At 42.0% G+C, this 21587-nt stretch overlaps 1 protein-coding gene across 2 annotated transcripts in view; it reads right to left on the bottom strand.

The window, feature by feature from the left end:
• The window catches only part of LOC122548819 (transcription initiation factor TFIID subunit 4-like), a 125751-nt gene that overhangs the window by 87847 nt on the left and 16317 nt on the right, over positions 1 to 21587 (bottom strand). For both annotated transcript variants that reach the window (XM_043687624.1, XM_043687625.1), the window contains exons 7-9: positions 15951 to 16160; positions 15461 to 15596; positions 10574 to 10694 (exon numbers count right to left, since the gene is read on the bottom strand). In XM_043687624.1, the coding sequence (XP_043543559.1) occupies positions 10574 to 10694; positions 15461 to 15596; positions 15951 to 16160 (467 nt within the window). The remainder of the gene's footprint in view (positions 1 to 10573; positions 10695 to 15460; positions 15597 to 15950; positions 16161 to 21587) is intronic.

The following is a 21587-nucleotide window of genomic DNA, read 5'->3' as shown; positions in this document are numbered from 1 at the left end:
CAAACCAAATGTAAATGTAAATGCAATATAGGGATATTGGTGTGCCTGAACAGAAATGCGTGTGTAGAAATTTACATCAGTAAAACAGACAATTGGGCCTAAACAGTCCACATGAAGCTGTTTTCGTTAGAGAGAAAGTCGAGAGGGGACTCGGAGACATACAAGATGATCAGAGGGTTCGAGAGGGTGGACAGTGAGAGTCTTTCTGCTCAGATGGTGACAGCTAGCACGAGGGGACATAGCTTTAAATTGAGGGGCGATAGGTATAGGACAGATGTCAGAGGTAGGTTCTTTACTCAGAGTAGCAAGGGCGTGGAAAGCCCTGTCTACACCAGTAGACTTGCCAACTTTAAGGGCATTTCATTGGTCACTGGATAAACAGATAGATGAAAATGGAATAGTGTAGGTTAAATGGGCTTCAGATTGGTTTCACAGGTCAGCAGAACATCAAGTGCCAAAGGGCTGGTACTGCGCTGTATCATTCGATTTGCTCCACCCAAGCTTGCTGCTATCTCTCCATCTCACACTGTCAATATATCCCTTTCTGTATCATAGGTTTATGCAGCTCACCCTGAAATCTATCTACACTGTTCACCTCAACTACTCCTTGTACTGCCAAGATCTACATCTTCACACTCAGTATTACACCTGGAAAGAGATAGCAGACTGCACAAGTTTTAAACAAAACTAGTCTCCCATACGCTCCAATGGCAAATCATCAACATTCCAAGGCTTGCTCAGTTGACACATGTAGTCAAGTGCTTGTTGGCTGCATGAAGTTTACGAAGCCAAATACTTCATCACAACACTCCAATTATGGCATGCATTAGATGCACAACACAATTAAGGGAACTGAAGGAAATCAACCATTTATCAAGAGACATTTACTCAAATCCTGAAACATCACCTAAAGTAATTCAGAGTACTGCTGCTCAGCATGTATTATCACCATTTATTTCTGTGCTACTTATTACAATTATTACAAGCTGAACTTTCCAGAGTAGGCGATGGCCACTCACCTGACTCCTTGAAAGAGCAATCCAAATAGTCCCAATGCCCCTTTCCTTTCCCATAGTTTGCTTTTCTAGCAATATATTCAAATTTCTTTTCTTGATCCTGATAATTTTGCCTTGGCTACTCTTTCAGGAAACACATCGCAGATCATACAAGAAAAAAATTCTCATTTCCAATCAACCTCAAACAGTTTCTCCTCTACATTGAAAACCACTCTTCATTTTCAATACCTATTAAATCTCTCCTTAACTTTCTGTGCTCCACGAAAAACACCAAGTCTCCACATTAACTGAAGTTCCTCATCCCTGCAGACATTCCACTGGATCTCCCCTGCAGCAGAGAACCATAGAACAGCACAGGAAGAGGCCATTCTGTCCATCATGCCCGCAACAGCCAAGAAAACCTAGCACTCCATTTTAACCCCAGTTTCCAGCACCTGGTGTACAACCTTGCAGATTACAGCATTTCAGGTACAGCTCCAAGTTTCTTTTAAATAGGTCAATGGTTTCTCCTTTTCTAAAGCCTTGACGTGCTTCCTAAATTGGGCATAATACTTCAGCTATACAGGTCTAGCATAACTTGTTTGCTCATCAGCTGTGGCCCTGTTGGTAGCACTATTCAGTTTCTAAGGCCCCGGTTCATGCTCAACAACTAAAGAGGTCAATCACAAAAGTCCAGGTTAAACATCTACTAAACCTTGTAGATGATGTTTTTTTCACACACGTCATTAATCTGCCAGCTTGAGTGATCAAAGACCCACAGAACCATTTTTAACAAGAACAGGCTGTCAGCCCTGGTGACCAAGCCAATATACCTCAATCACACGACAAAAAAAAAAGCCATTATTATATTGTCGGACAGCATGCAGAATTACCTATATTAAAGCCTACACTTCAAAAACACTTCATTAGCAGCAAAGAACTTTTGAGATATCCAGTGATTATGGCGAGTTATATAAAAATGAAAAACAGAGTGCTGAAGAAACTCAGCAGGTCTGGCAGGGATCTACAAAGAGAGAGAGAGAAACAGTTGGTATTGCAAGTCTGGTACGACTCTTCAGAACCATATAAATGCAAACCAATTTTTGGTTTTCACCTATATACAAGTGTATGGCCTATACTTACAAAACCTGGGTGCCTAACACAAAGTCCTAGATATGATAAATAGAAAAAGCTTGACAACTATGTTTGAAGACTTTCGAATGGTGCAACTATAGTCTGACAGCATCCTACCATCACTTTTACCATAACTGTAATTAATCAACCAATTCTGAAAAACATTCTGAATTTTAGTATTATTATGGCACTGCTACACTTGCAATGCACAAATTTCGAAACTTGCCTTGGGAACGGGCATTATAGCTGATTTCCAAATTTATTAAATACAATAATGCATTTTACAAATTTTTCTGTCATCATTCAGTTACCTCAACAACTTCAAAAAATGCTTTATATTGTGATGTCAGAGTAGGCCAAAGCCATTATTGCAGAATTTGAATTTACATAAATTGTCCTGCATTCCATAACCTTAGAATGTCCCACAGGGATTTACAGCTGGTTTACTTTGGTAGAGTCACTGTTGTAATTTAAGAAAAACAGCAGCCAACTTGTAGTCAGCAAGATCCCACAGACTCAAAGTGACTGGACAATCCCGCCTCAGGCAACTCTCCGTGGAGTTTGCACATTCTCCCAGTGTCTGCGTGGGTTTCCTCCAGGTGCTCCTGTTTCCTCCCATCATCCAAAGATGTGCAGGTCAGGTGAAATGGCCATGCTAAATTGCCCATAGTGTAAGGTGAAGGGGTAAATGTAGGGGAATGGGTCTGGGTGGATTGCCCGTCAGTGTGGACTTGTTGGGCTGAAGGGCCTGTTTCCACACTGTAAGTGGTCTAATCTAAATTAAAATGCTTGTGAATGTTGATAGCAGCATAAACATGAGTCAGAACAACAGAAATGCCAAATATCAAATCTTCAGTGAATGATGCCTAAATGTAGGGGTATGGGTGGGTTGCGCTTCGGCGGGTCGGTGTGGACTTGTTGGGCCGAAGGGCCTGTTTCCACACTGTAAGTAATCTAATCTAATCTAATCAGATGATCTGATTCACTTCATTTGATATTTGAAATTGCTGAAGGCACTGGATACATAATAAAGGCCTTGATCCCCAACAAAACAAAGAAGATTGACGTGGGCAGAGCAGAAGACATTGTCTGTATGGACTTCAGCAAAGAGCTCGACAGGGTTCTGCGTGGTAGACTGGTTAGTAAGGTTAGATTCAATAAGGTGTGGCGTTGGAAAGGGCACAGCAGGTCAGGTAGCATCTGAGGAGCAAGAGAATGAACGTTTAGGGCATAGCCCTTCATCACTATCCCCTAGTAAGGTCAAATCACATGGGATGCAGGGGAAACTAGCCAATTGGATACAAAATTGGCTTGAACATAAGATGGTGGTAGAGGGTTGCTTTACAGACTGGAGGCCTATGACCAGCTGTGTGCCACAAGGATCAGTACTGGGTCCATTGCTTTTTGTCATTTATATAAATGATTTGGATAGGAATACAGGAGGCATGGTTAGTAAGTTTGCAGGTGACACCAAAATGGGTAGTTTAGTGGACAGTGAAGGAGGTTATCGCAGGGTACAACATGACTTTGATCAAGATGGGTCAATGGGAGAAGAGTGGCAAATGGAATTTAATTTAGATAAATTGGAGGTGATGCATCTTGGAAAGGCAAACCAAAGCAGGACTCATACACTTAATGGTAGGGTCCTGGGGAGTGTCGCTGAACAAAGAGACCTCGGGGTGCAGGTACATAGTTCCTTGAAAGTGGAGTCACAAGTCGAGAGGTTGGTAAAGGTGGCATTTGCTACACTTACCCTCATTGGTCAATGCATTCACTGTAGGAGTTGGGATGTCATGTTGTGGCTGTATAGAACTTTGGTTAAGTCATTTTTAGAATACTACGTACAGTTCTGGTCATCCTTATACAGGAAGGCTGTTAAACTAGAAAGTGTGCAGGAAAGATTTACAAGGATGTTGCCGGGTTGGAGGTTTGAGCTATAAGAAAAGGCTGAAAAGCCTGGAGCTTTTTTCCCTGGAATGTCAGAGGTTGAGGGGTGACTTTATTGAGGTTTATAAAATCATGAGGGGCATGGATATGGTGAACTGTGAAGGTCTTTTCCCCAAGGGCAGGGGAGTTTAAAACTAGGAGGGGCTGAAGGTGAGGGGGAAGGATTTGAAAAGGCACCTGCGAGATAATTTTTTACCACGCAGAGGATGGTGTTTGCACAGAATGTGCTGCCAGAGGAAGTGGTCGAGATGGGTACCTGAATAGGAAGAGTTTAGAGGAATATGGGTCAATTGCTGGAAAATAGCATGAGGTCAAATTGGGATGACTGGTCAGCATGGACGAGTTGGTCTGAAGGGTCTGTTTCAATGCTGTATGACTCAGACTCTAAAATCTAAGTTGTAGCACTGGGAAATACTCTAGGGTTATGCCCTAAATGAAAAATGGAGCAACCAGAGTGACCTTCCAATGGGGTATGGGATTTACTTTCCAGTGACACTGATGAACCAGACAGGGATGTCACACAGACAATTATATTACCAAGAATGGTGTTCTGTTTGTCCCCCAAAGCCTGTGTCATCTTACGAATCAATAGTGTAAGGTCTGCAGCAATTCAAGAAGTTGGCTCACCACCATCTTTAGGGGCAGGCAACAAATGCTAGCCTAGCCAGTGACACCCACATCCCAAAAGAATTTCAAAAATGCCACTTCATTTCATGCATTTCACCATATTACCATATTTAAATAAACCAATTCAGCTGGATGTGATCATACAATACATGCAGAGTTGAATATCAGATTGTATTAGCTCTTTGAAGAGCTAATACAGACCATCTCAAACACAGTTAGTTAAAAGACCTGTTTTCATTAAGGAAAAGATCTAAGTTGGTCTAAGATTTTGCCCTCCTGCTGTCACATATTAAAGGATGAACTATATACAGGCGTTCTGACCACCAACCCCAACAATCCAGATGTCGGATATAGAACAGGCAGGACAGCGCAGAGCAGGCTCCTCGGCCCTCGATGTTGCGCCCACATGTGAACTATTCTCAGCTCGTCCCCCTACACGATCACAAAATCATCCATGTGCTTATCTAAGGATTGTTTAAATATCCCTAATGTGGCCGAGTTGACTACATTAGCTGGTAGAACATTCCACACCCTTACCACTCTCTGCGTAAAGAACTTTCCTCTGACATCTGGCTTAAATTTATCACCCCTCAATTTGTACAAGCTGACGTCATCATCCTAGGAAAACGTATTTCATTATCTACCCTAACTAATCCTCTGATCATCTTGTAGGTCTCTATCAAATCCCCCCCTTAGCCGCCTTCTTTCTAATGAGAACAGAATCAAGTCTCTCAGCCTTTCCTCATAAGACCTTCCCTCCAGACCAGGCAACATCCTGGTAAATCTCCTCTGCGCCTTGTCCAATGCTTCCACATCCTTCCCAAAATGTGGCTACCAGAACTGTACACAATATTCCAAGTGTGGCCGCATCAACGTTTTGTATAGTTGAAGATTCAACAGGGCAATTCCACACGGTGAAATACAAAACACACTGTACTTTAATTCAGAGTAATCCTCAGGGGTGTCTTATTTGCCACATCAACATAGAAGAGATCAGAATTGCAGAATTAACTTGGAAAAGGTGACAGGAAATAAAAGTTGGCCATTTGGCATGCTTTGCCTTTCAACACAAACATGGCTGATCATCCAACATAATCCCCTGTTCCATACCTTTCAACCACAGCAGCTCCTTCTTGAAAATACTCTATTTTGGCCTCAACTGCTTTCTGGGGCACAGAATTCCACAGGCTCTCCAGTCTCTGGGTGAAGACATATCTCAAGTGACAGTTGCCTTTGAATGTTTACATCTTCCACCACACTATTGAAACAACGTGGAGGGCTTGGAGAGAGTGGAAGAGTTGTTTACCAGGGTGTTTTCTTGCTTGGAGTGTATTAGCTGTAAGGAGGGATTGGACAAACTCACTGTTTTTTGCTGGAGTATTGGAGGCTGAGAAGTGACGTAATAAGTGCTTATAAAATTATGAGCGGCATGGATAGATTGAAGATGTAGTCTTTTTTCCCCATCAGGGTGGAAATTTCAAATACTAGGAGACATAGGTTGAATGTGAGGAGGGGAAATGATTAAGAGAGATGTACAAGACAAGTTTTTTTTTCATGTAGAGGGTGGTAGGTGCCTGGAATGCACTGCCAGAGGTGGTGATAGAAGCAAATACATTAGCAATGTTTAAGAGGCATTTAGACAGACACACGAACGCACAGGGATTAGAGGGATACAGACCACATGCAGACAAATAGGATTAGTTTAGAATGGCATCATGGTCAGCAAACAAAGCGGGCCAAAGGTTTTGCTCCTGCACCATATTGTTCTATATTCAAACCAACCAAGAGAAGACAGAAATATATCGTCTTCTGCAAAGCATACGGTTCAAGGGAACTACAGGGAATGAGCATACGATCCAGGTTACAGGGCAATGTTGGGTTCAAAATAATCACACTCTGAGGCAAGAGTGACAAAATGCTCCCAATTATATTTGGCATGAAAGGACTTTCCCCATAAGTGATTCCAGGTTTTCTCTTGCACACCTCCTCTCACTAGGAGTATGGCTAGATGTGTTGTGGGCTCTCAGCAAGTCATTCCTGATGAAGGGCTCTGGGCTGAAACGTCTATTTCCTGCTCTTCGGATGCTGCCTGACCTGCTGTACTTTTCCAGCAACACACTCAACAACCACTATCAGCATGTCAAGCTTACATACTGATTTAATATAATTTAGTGTTCCAGGTTTTATTTTTGGACATGCTTTAGATTAGATTACATTCCCTAAAAGTGTGGAAACAGGCCCTTCGGCCCAACAAGTCCACACTGAAGAGCAACCTGGCCAGACTCATCACACTATATTCACCCCTGACTAATGCACTTAACACTACGGGCAATTTAGCATGGCCAATTCACTTAATGTGCACATCTTTGGATTGTGGGAGGAAACCCTCAGACACGGGGAGAATGTGCAAACTCCACACAAACAGTCACCCGAGGCTGGAATTGAACCCGGGTCACTGGAGCTGTGAGCCAGCAGTGATAACCACTGAGCCACTGTGCTGCCCCTAAATTTAGCGATGTTGGTAAACGTAGACCATGAGCATTTGGGATAACTCAAAAACAAATAGAATGTGAGAGGAACCAAGATGATTTGGTAGCATCTGTTAACACTAAAAAAAAGTTAACATTGTGGATCAATGGTGCTGGAAGAGCACAGCAGTTCAGGCAGCATCGAGGAGCTTCAGCAAAATCGACGTTTCGGGCAAAAGCCCTTCATCAGGAATAAACATTGTGTCCAATATGGCTCTTCTGCAGTGCTTCCAGTATTTTGCATTTCAGATTTCCAACATCCGCAGTACTTTACTTTTATTACCTGGGATAACTCCCTAGCTCTACTTTGAAATACTCTTGAAACATACATTCAACGCACCAAATGGGGCTTTGGTTTAAAGTTTCACTGGAAAAATAGCATAATTGATGAGGCAGCACTCCTCAGGAGCGTGCTCATTCCTTCAGCTAGGATGCAAGGTTTATGATCAACTAATATATATTTTAATATTAGAGTTTGGATTTTGAACGAGTGGTATTCTGTTTTGTTCCGTGTATGAAGGAGTGTAATGATTTACTTGTCAGTCTGGCTGAAGCTTTCTTTTTTAAAACATAAACTGAGAGAATAAGTTCCTAGAGTGCATTTTGGAATGTCTTTGCATTGGTAGAGTTTTCTCCAGTAAAGAAGGCAAATAGTAAAATTGAAGCAAAGTGCTGGAGAAAAAGTCAGCAGGGATAGTAGCATCAATGGACAGAAAAAGAGAGTTTACATTCAGTCTGATATGAACAGAGCTCTGAAGAGTCACACTGAATTCAAAATTTTAACTTTGTCTTTTTCTACTGACGCTGCCAGACTTGCTGAATTTCGCTGGCCTTTATTATTTCAGATTAAGCTTCTGTAGTATTTTGCTTTTTTAGAGTAAACTATTAAGTGTGTTAGGCTTTCAGAAAAATTCAGGATTCTTCTAACTTTGGTAAGGGAAAACAGCCATAAGTTGGAAAACATATTGACCACAGTCACAGAAGTCCTGGTGGATTTTAAAATGTGTAAATCAGTTTCACCCGAAGGAAGGAAATGGTTTAGAACTGTTATGATATAGATTACCTTACTGTAATAGATTTAGTTTGAAAGTTCCAGATCAGAAGTGTTTGGCTAGAACCCTGAAGGGCTTATTCAAAGAAAAGAAAATTGAAGCGGAGTTGTGTGAAAACTCAAGGAAAAAGGCTTTTAATGGACTAAACCAGACCACTCAAACATTCTTAAGCAGGCAGCTCAGACCAAAACTTTGCAATTTGTTTTGCTAAGTGTACAGTGAAAATTACCTGGATTAAGTTAGCTAGGTTGACTACTAGATTTTAAAACAGACAACTTTTAACAAAATTATACAATGAAACACAAAGAACAGAATGAAGAACTCAGTCTACCCAACTAGACTTAAATATGCTGTTCCAAATATACACAACAGTCCCAATAAGCAAACTCCCTTTAAAACCAAGTATAAATGGAACACATGCTTACAGGTTGAAGTTGAAGGGCAGAAAGAGAGAGTGAGAGAGTTTCCACACAGCTCCCAGTTAAACTTCCAACCAGTTCAAGACTGAACTAAAACTGCTCAGCTCAGCTAGAGAGCTGACTACTGCCCTTTCTTTTTACATGTCCACTTTGGCCTGAAGTCTCATCTGTTTACATATAAACAAAAGGCCTCTCAAAATCCTTTTCATCTCTGTACCAAACCAGACTGATTGGAGCCCGGTCTGGTTTATTACCCCACTGAAAAAAAAAATCAAGAACAGAGTCTCCTTGAGCCAAGGAATAGCTTTTAGATAAAAAAGGGACTAGCTTTGTGACAGACCATTAAGCTCTCAAGATCAGGAATTTAAAAAAAAGTTAGTCAAGTCAAACTCTGCAGATGTATTAGAGAAGGGAACACTCTCTGGAGTTTGAATACTGTAAATGGGTGCTGTTGGGACAGATCAAATATTGTCTTTCACCACCCTGGTTAGGCGACATCATCAGTGCTTGGGAGCCTCCTGCGAAGCGCTTCTTTGTTGTTTCCTCCGGTGTTTATAGTGGTCTGTCCCTGCCGCTTCCGGTTGTCAGTTTCAGCTGTCCGCTGTAGTGGTTGGTATATTGGGTCCAGGTCGATGTGTTTGTTGATGGTGTTTGTGGATGAATGCCATGCCTCTAGGAATTCACTGGCTGTTCTCTGTCTGGCTTGCTCTATGATAGTAGTGTTGTCCCAGTCGGATTCATGTTGCTTGTTGTCTGCGTGTGTGGCTACTAAGGATAGCTGGTCGTGTCGTTTCGTGGCTAGTTGATGTTCATGTATGCGGATTGTTAGCTGTCTTCCTGTTTGTCCTATATAGTGTTTTGTGCATTCCTTGCATGGTATTTTGTACACTACATTAGTGTATGACATGATGATCTATGACATCAGCATGGGATCCAACTTGCCCAGTAAAAACCATCAGTTGGGACCATAACACAGCTTTGATTCTGTGCTTAAGTCTCAGGAGCACACCTTAGATTAGATCACCTACAGTGTGGAAACAGGCCCTTCGGCCCAACACATCCACACTTGCCCTCCGAAGAGTAACCCATCCAGACCCATTCCCCTACCCTATATATTTACCCCTGACTAATGCACCTAACACTATGGGCAATTTAGAATGGCCAATCCACCTAATTGTGGGAGGAAACCCATGCAGACACAGGGAGAATGTAGAAACTCCACACAGACTGTCCCCTCCTAGGTAGGGATTGAACTGGGGTCCCTGGCAGCAGTGTGGTGCCCTAGCTACCTGAACCCACAATCCTCTGATGCTAACTATGAAGCTGAAGATCGCTGGGGTCGAAAGTAGAAAAAGGGAGGTTGCGCCCACACCATTTGAGCCTTGTCACTCCAGGTACTCAAGGAAGACTGGAGAAAACATGATTCCCTAATTTCCTATTCTTGCATGTTATTGACTGGGATGTTCAAACATAGCTTTACAAAGTCTTGACTCAAATTTGCTGTTTGGTCATTTTTAAATGAATCAGGAGGTTGACATCAGCATAGTCAAGAGTTTAAAGGCAATCCTGTCTGATGCCTATGAACTATAATTTGGAGAATTCTAAAGTCTAGATTAAACTTTGACATTCAAAGTTTGTCTATCCTTTGATGTAATCCCTGGGACATGAATTCACATCATCACAAAAGCATTCACAGATACTTGCTACACTTAAACAATGGTCATGTGGTACCGGCAGAGACCCATTCTGCCTTGCTGCACAATTAATTGTGTGTGAAATTAAAAGTGTAGATCCATCATACATGCTTCGCCATACAAAAACGGTTATTGCATGCGACTCGCTCTCAGTTTTTGCCTAGATATTTCAATTACCTGAACGTTGTGCCTCCAGCTTCTTTTTTTAGTATTTGACCAGGCGAGGCTCGTATTAGAACATTTGTTGGATTTTTGTTAACTTGAGAGAGTGTTACTTTTGTGACCAATGTTGCAGCACCTGATTACACAAAGGAAAGTTTATTATTGTTTGTTGTTTTAAGCAGATAACAGTTCTCATCAGAACTTATGCAGGATAAATTCTCAGCCCATTTCTTTGCTTGTTTATCTTTGCACTTTATAGAGAAACAATGATATCCTGAACTTCTGAGGTTTCTTCTTATGAGGCAACCTAGAGTGAGGCTATTTAAAACTGAGATGGAGATGAATTACTTCTCTCGCAGGGTCAGGTTTATAAAATCATGAGGGGCATAGATAAGATGAATAGCAAAGGTCTTTTCCCTAGGGTGGGGAGTTCAAAACTAGGGAGCATAGATTTAAGGTGAGAGGAGAAACATTTAAAAGAGAACAAAGGAGCAATTTTGTCCACACAGCAGGGTGGTGGAATGAACTGTCAGAGGAAATGGTAGATGCAGGTACAGTTACAACATTGAAAAGACATTTCGACGGGTACATCAATGGGCAAAGGTTTGGAGGATCTGGGCCAAACGCAGACAAGTGGGACTAGTTTAGTTTAGGAAACTTGGTCAGCATGGATGAGTTGGACCAAAGGGTCTATTTCTGTGTTGTAAGATTCTATGAATATGTGGGATGTACTACCAGAGTGCAACAAACATCAGGTCATTGAGAAAAATTTGAGGAGATAGACATATTTTGAAGGAGCAATTGACTGAGGGGCTGTGGAAAGTGGGCAGAACAATGGAGTTAAGATCAAGATGAGATCATCCACAATCAGGATGAATGCCACAGCTAGCACGAAAGGCTGAAATGGCTGCTCCTACCTCTTGCATAGGTGGGACTTGAACCTAGACTTTCAGGATTGTATCATAGCAAACAGCAGTGAATTGCAAACATGAATATTATAGAAATAGCAAACAACCAAGGTGCTCAACGCTGTTGAAAGCTTAAGCAAGAGACACTGGGTCTTTACATAGATTTAGGGGAGAGGAACTTCTTGGTAGGAGTGGGGAGCTCAGTTTAACCTTAGCAAAAAGGTCAGTGCCTTCAACATGGTAGCACTTCCTCAGTACTCACACTGGGAGAACTGACTTCAATCCTGTACTCAAGTATTTGGTGCAGGATTTGAATCCACAACCTTTCACTCACGAATTACAGTGCTAATCAATAGGCTAGAACCGGAACAAAACAGGACAAAGTTGGTGCAATGCTGGAGATGGTGCGGAAATGCACCAAAGTAGCAACATGAATAATTTCCTCAGGGTAGTGCCCTAAGCCCAACCATCTTCCCCTGCCTCAAAGACCTTCCCTCCATCATAAGGGCAGAGGTCAGGGTGTTAGCTGATGCTTGCACAATGTTCAACACCATTCACGACGACTCAGCTACTGAAGCAGCTCATGTGCAAATATAAGATCTGGACAGTATCCAGCTACAGTGTATACCATCTACAAGATGCACTGCAGAAATTCAAAGCTCCTCAGACTGCACCTTTCAAACCCAGGAGCACTTCCATCTAGAAGGACAAAGACAGCAGATACATGGAAATGTCAACTGCAGGTTCCCCTCTAAGCGTCTCACATCCTGACTTGGAAATAGATCACCATTCCTTCTGTGTCACTGGGTCAAAATCTTGGAATTTCCTCATTGGAGGGCATTGCGGGTTAACTCACAGTAGGTGGACTGCAGAGGTTCAAGGTGACAGCTTCACCACTACCTTCTCAAGGGCAACTAGGGACGGGCAGAAATGCTGGCCATCCAGCTGCACCCACATCCCATAAAAATGAATAAATAAAGATAATTAGCTTTTATTTGTCAGAGCTCACCATGTTGTAACATCATTAACAATATTTTACATTCTATTAAATAGCTTGATCGCAAAATCAAAAGCAAAATGCTGCAGATGCTGGACATCAGAAATAAAAACTAAGTGCTGGAGAAACTCAGCAGTTCTAGCAGCATCAGTGGAGAGAGAAAGAAAGTTAATGTTGAGTCCAGGATGACTCTTTTTGCATTACTTCCGGAAGTGTGGTTCCCTGAAATGGATCAGTACCCCAATTACAGCCAAAACAGTACTTTAGGAAGATTCAGCATAACTTCTTTGCTTTTGCCCTCTAGTAATAAAACAAGGGACTGCATCGGAGCTTCATTTTAAAGCCACCTTCTCAATCTGACAATCATTGTCAAAAGAATCATTATTAATTACGTAGGTGGATTGGAGATTGGAACTATTTTCATGGAGAGAAGGTTGAGAGACGTAAGAGGGGTATGCACATTCTCGAGTGATCTGGAAAGAATGATAAGGTGAAATTGTTCCCAATGGTGGCAGGTCAAAAAACTAAAAGGTCACAGATGCAAGACCATTAGCAAGAGTAGTTACAGAGACAAGAAGAAAAATATGCAATGAGTGATCAGCATTTATTTTCCTTTTCATGAAATCTCTACAGTGTGGAAATAGGACATATGGCACCATTGAGTCCACACCGGCTCTCCGAAGAACAACTCACCCAGACACCCCCACCTTCCCACCCGCCAATCCCATCACTGTAACCCTTCATTTCTTCTGGCTAATCCAGCTAGCCTGCACACTATGGGCAATTTACCATGGCCAATCCAACTAACCTGCACATCTCTGGACTGGGGTGGGATGAAACCCACACAGAAATGGGGAGAATGTACAAACCCCAGATAAACAGTCGCCCAAGGGTAGAATTGAACGCGGGCCCCTGGCACTGCGAGGCAGCAGTGCTAACCACTGAGCCACTTCTTGCCTGTCCCTAGCTGCCGTCAAGAAAGTAAGGGCGAGCTGCCTTCTTGAACTGCTGCAGTTCATGTGCCTTAGGTCAACCCACAATGCCACAGGAGAAGGGGGTCCCAGGATTTTGACCCAGGGACACAAAGAATGGTGATATATTTCCAAGTCAAGGTGGTGAGTGGCTTGGAGGAGAACTTGCAGGTGGTGCATCTGAAGTAATGGTCACTGCAGTCAGTAAGGAGAACAGGGACTTGGCTCCTCCAGATGTGGGTTTGTCTCAACACAAGTAACGACCAGCCACCTCAGCGACTAAGTTTCACTCAAATCATAAAGGGCTTCGGTCAATGGCTTTGATGGTTTAACAAAATTAATGAATTTCAGGTTGAGCCAAAACCTGCTTGTCATGTGACTTTTGTTCTTGTAATTTCAGGATCCAAGAGACACTAACGAGCAAGGGAATAAATCCTTATGCAAGCTTGCAATGATAATCATTCACCTCAAACCGATCCACTAAATTTCCTCTGCATTCGCTCAAATCCTCAGAAAGCAAGTGCAGCAATCTCATTGGGATGTAACACTTTAACCATTACAAAGTCACTATAATTATTATCTTGATGGTCTCATTTCTAAAGGATTATCAAAGTACTGAAGAACAACAATGACCTGTTGTTTTATAAGATCACTGAAAGGACACTTAGAACCAGTTAGTTTAGGATATGATGTGAGGATCCGGTGTTAGAATGGGGTGGACAAAGTTAAACGTCAGTGGCACAGTGGTTAGCACTGCTGCCTCACAGCGCCAGAGACCTGGGTTCAATTCCCGCCTCAGGCGACTGACTGTGTGGAGTTTGCACGTTCTCCCCGTGTCTGCGTGGGTTTCCTCCGGGTGCTCCGGTTTCCTCCCACAGTCCAAAGATGTGCAGGGCCAGGTGAATTGGCCATACTAAATTGCCCGTAGTGTTAGGTAAGGGGTAAATGTAAGGGTATGGGTGGGTTTCGCTTCGGCGGGTCGGTGTGGACTTGTTGGGCTGAAGGGCCTGTTTCCACACTGTAATGTAATCTAATCTAATCTAAGACCAGGTTATAGACCAACAGGTTTATTTGGGTGCACCAGCTTTCGAAGTGCTATTCCTTCATCAGGTAGCTGTGAAGGAGCAGCACTCAAAAAGCTAGTGCTTCCAAATAAACTTGCTGGACTATAACCTTCAAGTAAGTAAATGAGTAAAGCTGTCAGGGTTCTGGCTGTTTGATACTGTTTTGGAATTCAGTTGGGATGTAAAGATAAAGTTACCCTAGTCCTGCCAGACCATAAGACTGCTCTTCTATTAGACACAACTGGTGGGGGTTTAACCTGAGGGTCACCACAGCTCAAATGAGGGAGGACCTTGACAAGTAGAGTTCTCATGGTAACCTCAGCTGAGCACATACTGTTAGCACCACTCTGCATCACAAGCATGATGTCCAGCCATCTGAGCTAACCAATCCCTCAACTGGGATGTAGAGGGTGAAAAGCTCAGACTCCCACCTCAGCCTTTGCCACCTTTCTAATTCTAGGTGGGGCAAAGAGCAGGCATGTGCAAAGTAAATAAATTAGATGTTATGACTAATGGAGTAGTGGGATTAGAGGGACAGAGACAGTGCATGCATCAAAACTTGGTCATATCTATGCATGCTCATATACCACCAACCTTTCTTGATAATATTTTGCTCCTCTACTCTTTTGGAATCAGGAACAAATGCAAAAGGATACAGTAAATGCTAATTCTGCTCCATTATCTTCTCTCAGCAATTTGACAGAGATCAGCATCTACAAGGAGACTAAACTCAACACTCTACAGGACATGAAACCACAAGTCAGTGCTTTAAAGGGCCACTTAATCATGGAACAACCAATTAGCCTTCATTTTATTCCCTCACGTTCGAAAGCATATCACACTGAGCTAACAGCAGCAAGCAGAAACAGTGCTGTGCACTCAGAGTGAAGTATAAAGACATTATCTCCAATCAACATTATGCTTTCATTTCATAGATGGAAACTCTTTACAAATGTCCTCACCTGCTTTAGTTTCTTTGGCCTGATTTTGAGATACGGGGACAATGATATGGTTTGGGGGTTTTTGCAAAGTCACTGTCTGGGTCTTTGGCAGGGGGCTTGCTTGTGACTTTATTACTACTCCAGACTGTTGGACAACCTGCAAATGAAGCAAATCACAGCAATTAGCTAGTAGTCAAATCTGATCGGACTGCTGTACAGAAAATTTCTTTTTCAATAAAACTCTGCTGTTTAAATCTTGTAAAAACGATATAGGAACAGAATAGTCTCTCACGATAATCATATCTTTTCACGAATGAAAGTACATTTCTTCATGAGTTCATGTTTTGCTGGACAGTACACTTGTGCAAAAACTAAAAGTTTCAAATTACTACACAAAAGGAGAGCATCACATGACAGAAGAAGCCATTTTTCTCAGTCAGAAAAACTAACATCACAAAAATTCCAAAAGTAAACGGTATTCATATATGACTGTATTGTGGTCGTTCCTTACCATCTGCGGCGATGGCAGAGTCTGTAAGACTTTTGTTGGCTGTGAAGCACTCATTACTGTGATACTCTTTGATGCCTGCCCTGGGCTGACTTGTTTTGACCCTCCAGACGAAGCCGCAATGGGAGCAGCTGGAGTTGCAGGTTTCTGTAGGCACTGTTGAATGAAAGCCTGAGAATTCGGCATCAACTTCCGCAAGTCTGGTAAACTTCGCTGGGGAAAATTGTAAATCACAAACATATTCAGAAATTGCTTTATTTAAAAGGAATCATTACAGAATCTTTAGAGTGACCCAAGAATTACAAAGCTGAAAGAACTTGTTTTAAACTAAATTATCTTCTTTAAAGAATCTTTAATGTATCCTCTCTTCACCCACATCAGAGGAACTGAACCAACTTCCCATATCTTTACAAATATAGAAACTTCATGGTTACTCATATTGTTCAATTAGACGACCAAACACAATGAGTTTGAGATGGCAGATGGAGCAGCTCATTGCCGGTGCTTTTTAAATTTTATTACAGCTTTCTAACACCTTCACATCCATTACTCCAACACTACAATTAAACAAAGGTAAAAGGTGGGAGCCTCACCTAGCGAAAAGCACCAGATCTCAAGGCTAGAAATCTTGTTGGTGGGTGCTGCTTCCATAAGTAATTGTCACATGGTGCAAGTAAACGCTGAGCTGGATTAAAGTAAAATATCTGGAAGAGTCCGCTTCTGAAACAGCTTCCAGTTAAGTCATTCAATATCAAAAAGGAGGAAGGCCAATGTTGCTGTTCCACACAGGCCTTCTCCAACCACTTCATTTCACCTCACCAATATATCCTTCTATTCCTTTTTCCTTCCTGTACTGATCCAACTGCCTCAGAATGCATCTTCACCAGTCACTTTAACTGCTGCTTGAGGTATGATTGCAATATCTACATTCACAGCAGTCCGTTCATCCTGAATTCTCTGTTTTACTAGACATCCTCTTATTTTTAGGATGGCGATATGGCATAGCATATGGGCACCCATGGCAAGCTACTGTCCATCCCAAACTGTTCTTCGACTGAGTGGCTTGTTGGGGTCATTCCAGGTGACAGTTAAAAGACAACCAGACTGCTGTGGTTAAATGTAAATCAGATCAGGTAAGAATGCCCTTCACTATAAAAGGATATTACTGACCCAAACAGATATATATGCCAATTGACATAGTTTCATGGTCACAATTAATGCTTTTAATTCCCTTCCTTAAAATCGAATGCAATATTTTCACATCTGCTTTGGTGGAGTTCAAACTTATTCTTCTAGAACATTAGCCTACAGTTCTAGATTACTAGTCCTGTGACATTTACTACTATATCACCTGCCATTTGCACATTTTCTGTATAATTATATTCAGACCGTACTACAGCAGGATGTTAAGCCCACTGGGATTGTGCTGGCTGTTCACAAAACAAGTATTTTGTCATTTTTCACAAAACAAGTATTTATCCAATTCTCTTTGGAAAAGGACAGAAAACAACACAAAACAGAGCTACAACCACCTGGGACAGTGTGTCTCGAAGGGTGGTGGACACAGGTTCAATACTAACTTCCAGAAGTGGAACGGAACACGTGGTTGAAAAAGAAACATTCAGGGCTCTGGAGACAAAATGAGAATACCCAGCAACAACTTCCAAGTAGTTTACACAGCAACAACAAACCAAATGGCCGCCTCCTGTTCTAACCCTTTCTGCCTGTCGCTTATCTTTTTTTGAAAATATACCCATGGTGCTGGAGTTAACTACTTCACAGAGGAACAAATTTCTTATTCATTTTACTCAGCAATGAGGTTTCTTCCAAATTCTTACTGGATTTATTAAATAAATATCTTATATTTAATAACCCTAGTCACGCCACATTAGCAAACAGGGATATCAATGTCCCAAATCTAAACTGTCATGTGATCTACAAGGTACAGACCCCGATGACTGCAATGCCAACAATACTCAAAATACAGGACACTCAGAAAAAAGCAGCCCTTTTCATTGGCAGAACATCTGGCACCTTCAACTCGCACTCATCACCAACATGCAGCAACAGTACAGCGTACCACCTACAAAATGCTCTGCAGCAATTCCCCAAGGCATTAAGGATATTTGTACAGTGCTATGAAAGATGGATTTTGGCCTAGCAACGCTGGAGAACAGCTATTTGCACAGGGCAAAGTTTGAAGAAAAGGCAGCCCTATGTACCTGGTGCCAGTGTCTGTCCAAATAGTAGAGGTCATGGGCTTAATAGGGCATTCCAAGCCTGAGAGCTCTACCACTTAAACAAGAGCACGAGATGTACGGGACCACCTTTCCTTCAAACCTCGCCCTGTGCAAATAGCTGCTCCTCACTGTTGCAGAGCCAAAATCCTTCCTTCATTAACAGCACTATGCAGAAATCCTCGCTGCACTGATTGCAGCAGTTCAAGTAGCAACTTTCGAGGGCAATTACAAATGGGCAATAAACAATCGCCTTGCAGCGACATCTACTTCACAAGAAACACAACCGTTAAGGACCTAATCAGGTCAATGTTAAGCCATTTGTTGTTAGTGAATGTTGCTGTGCATTAGCTGGCCAATGCTTAAACAGTGACTGCACGACAAATGCAAATTGATAGAATTCCTAGTCCAGCAAGTCCACACCGACTCTCCAAAGAGTATCCCACCCAGACCCATTCCCCTATTATCCTGTATCTACCTCTGACTAATGCACCTAACCCATGGACAATTTAGCCTGGCCAGTTCGCCTAACCTGCATGTTTTTGGACTGTGGGAGGAAAGCAGAGCACCTGGAGGAAACCCACACAGACACAGGGAGAATGTGTAAACTCCACACAAACAGTCACCCGAGTCTAGAATCGAATCCAGGTCCCTGACACCGTGAGTCAGCAGTGCTAACCAGTGAACCACTGTGCCGCTCCATCTTTATAAATATGAGGTCATCTCCTAGTCAAGTCCATTGCGAGAATGTAACCAGAGCTAAAAGGATTAAAATATAAGGAGACCAGAAACGTTATATTCCACAAATGTAGAACCTTTACTGGGTGATTCTATTGAGATTTCTTTCCCAGTTTTCGAAAGGAATTATTAGCAGTTCAGAAAAATTTTATTCAACTGCTTTCTGGGCAGAAGGAATTATCTTCTGAACAAAGGTTGGGTCTAGATTAGAGCATAGAAGAATGAGATGATCATATTGAAACATGCAACTCTGAGGGGGGATTGACAGGGGAGATTCCAAGGTGGGTTTCCCCCCCAAGAGGCAGTCTGGAACTGAAGAGCACAATTTAAAATCAAGGCTATTCCATTTAAGAGGGAGATGGGGAGATCAGTCAGTGAAAATTTCTTCCCCAAACAGCTATGGAGGCTGGATCATTTGAGGACAAGTTAGGATGGATTTTGGATTGACAAGGGAATCAAGGGTTATGTGGAAGATAGGAAAATGGAGTTATGGCTACAGTCAGATAACCCAGAATCTCTCAATGACAAAAGAAAGCTTGGGAGCGCAACTGACCCACTCCTGTTCCAAATTCCTGTGCACACTTGATACGGCAGACGCATATCCATTGTAGGAGAACCTAGGTCAATGCAACACAACAACATAGTTGTTGCAAAGAATAGTAAAGATGAAGATCTCACCCCCACAAAAGAAAATAGATGCCAGTTCAATTAATTTTAAATCAGATCAATAGATCTTGTGGGCCTAGGCTACTAATGCTCTTCATGAGTAAACGTAAAGTTCAGATACAGAATATCCACGAACTCATCTCACATGGAACAGATTCAAGAGGCTGAATGAACTTTTCCTGCCACTCTGGCCCCATCTGGATAAGTTTCCCAAAAACATTCCAAAAAATTTAAAGGATTAACACCACTAACTAAAAGCTACTACATGTGGAGTGAGTCAACGCTAAAAATATAGACACTAATTACCTTCTTTTTCATTTCTTATCTCTCCTAATCATATTTTCATATTTCAATAATGTTTCTAAACGAGATGCAATGTTAGAGATTTTTTTTCAATTCTTCATTTTCACACCTACAACATTTAAGTAGATAGCCTGCATCAAAAAGCAGGAACAGGATCCAGGAACGGTAAAGAACTCACTTAAGCTACAGCAAAAAAATGCTTGCTGTTAACATGCAGTAATGCTGGATTTGTACCACTGACTTTTCTCAGTGAGCTGTGGAAACAGTGCTCTCTACTGCCACTGAATAGGAACTGAGACACTATTCATTTGAAATAAAAAGTAGGCAAAGAACAAAGGTCGAGGAGTTGGGTCGAAACTGATTGGAGTTTAGATGATAGACAGATCATCGTATTGAAACATATAACATTCGGAGGGGGTCTGACAGGGTGGGTGCGGAGAGGAATTTTCCTCCAGGGAGTAGTCTAGATTGGCAAGCTGAATTTTAAAATAAAGGAGTATCCCATTTAAGATGGAAATGTAGGGTGGTCAGTCAGTGGAATGCTCTTCCCCAGTCTGTCTGTCTCTCTCTCTCTGCTAGCCTTTCCAACATCATGACCTCCTCCACTCCCCTCTGATGGTTGAACCCCTACCCACCCAAGTATTCACAGCTTAGCAGTGACTCTCTTGAGCTAATAGTATGGTTAAGATGGTCAAACCTCGACACTGTGTTAAACAAATTTGAATTTAGTTTCCATTGCTCCTCCTTCCCCCTCAAAAGCAACCATGAAGCCATCAGGTTGTTCTTCAAAATGACAACTGTTCCAGCAATTTCCTTTAGCTAACTATTCAGGTGCATCCAAAAACAAAGCTTGCAGTGATTCATGTCAGTTGCTCATCTCCCCTTCCCAGGGCAATAACCTCCAACCTTGGCATAAATATTCACATCAAGAGGATGAATTAACTTCATTAGCTACTGCACTGCTCCCCTAGTCATCAGCAGTCTGGTTTATATCCTACCACTAGTATCCCAAACTGAAAATGAAACAAATCTCCAAGACATGCAACCAACAAGATGCATTTTGGTGTGACGAACAATGAAAGACAATATAAACACTACAGGAGATAATCGAAGTCGAGTTCAATAATATCTGGAATTGAAACCAGGCTAACAGAGAGCACGCACTCATTGTTGATTGTTGCGAAACCCCATCTGTATCATTAATGTCTTTTAGGGAAAGATGATCTGCTGCTCTTATCCAGTCTTGTCTTCATGTGACTGCAGGCCCACAGCAAAACCATTGAACCTTTCCTCTGAAGAGGCTGAATGAGTCACTCAAGTTCAAGGTAAACTCAAGTAGGGAATAAACGTTGGTTTGCTGAAGACAAACTTCCCAAGAAATACAGAGCTGGAAACTCAGCTTTCCAACTCTGGCAGGGCATTGGAGCATCAAGCGAGGAAGAAAATATGAATGGCACTTAAAGGGAATTAAAATGAAAATCAAAAACAAAAAAAAATGAGCACCTATGGCAAAAGGCATAGCAGTAGTACTCAAAAGATAAAAAGAGACAAACAATATTTGAAGGGGAATAGAAAAGTAGAAGGCAATAATTCCTCTTGCTGGAGAAGAATTAGACAATGCTCAAATTCAAGGGGAGAATGAAAGGTAAAAAGAAATTAAAATTTGTGAACCAAATTAAAAAATGTTAAGCTTTCT

This window comes from Chiloscyllium plagiosum, chromosome 4, assembly GCF_004010195.1.
Source record: "Chiloscyllium plagiosum isolate BGI_BamShark_2017 chromosome 4, ASM401019v2, whole genome shotgun sequence".
NCBI classification, from domain to species: domain Eukaryota; kingdom Metazoa; phylum Chordata; class Chondrichthyes; order Orectolobiformes; family Hemiscylliidae; genus Chiloscyllium; species Chiloscyllium plagiosum.
The sequence above is the reverse complement of the archived record's forward strand: the minus strand, read 5'-3'. Positions and strand labels throughout refer to the sequence as shown.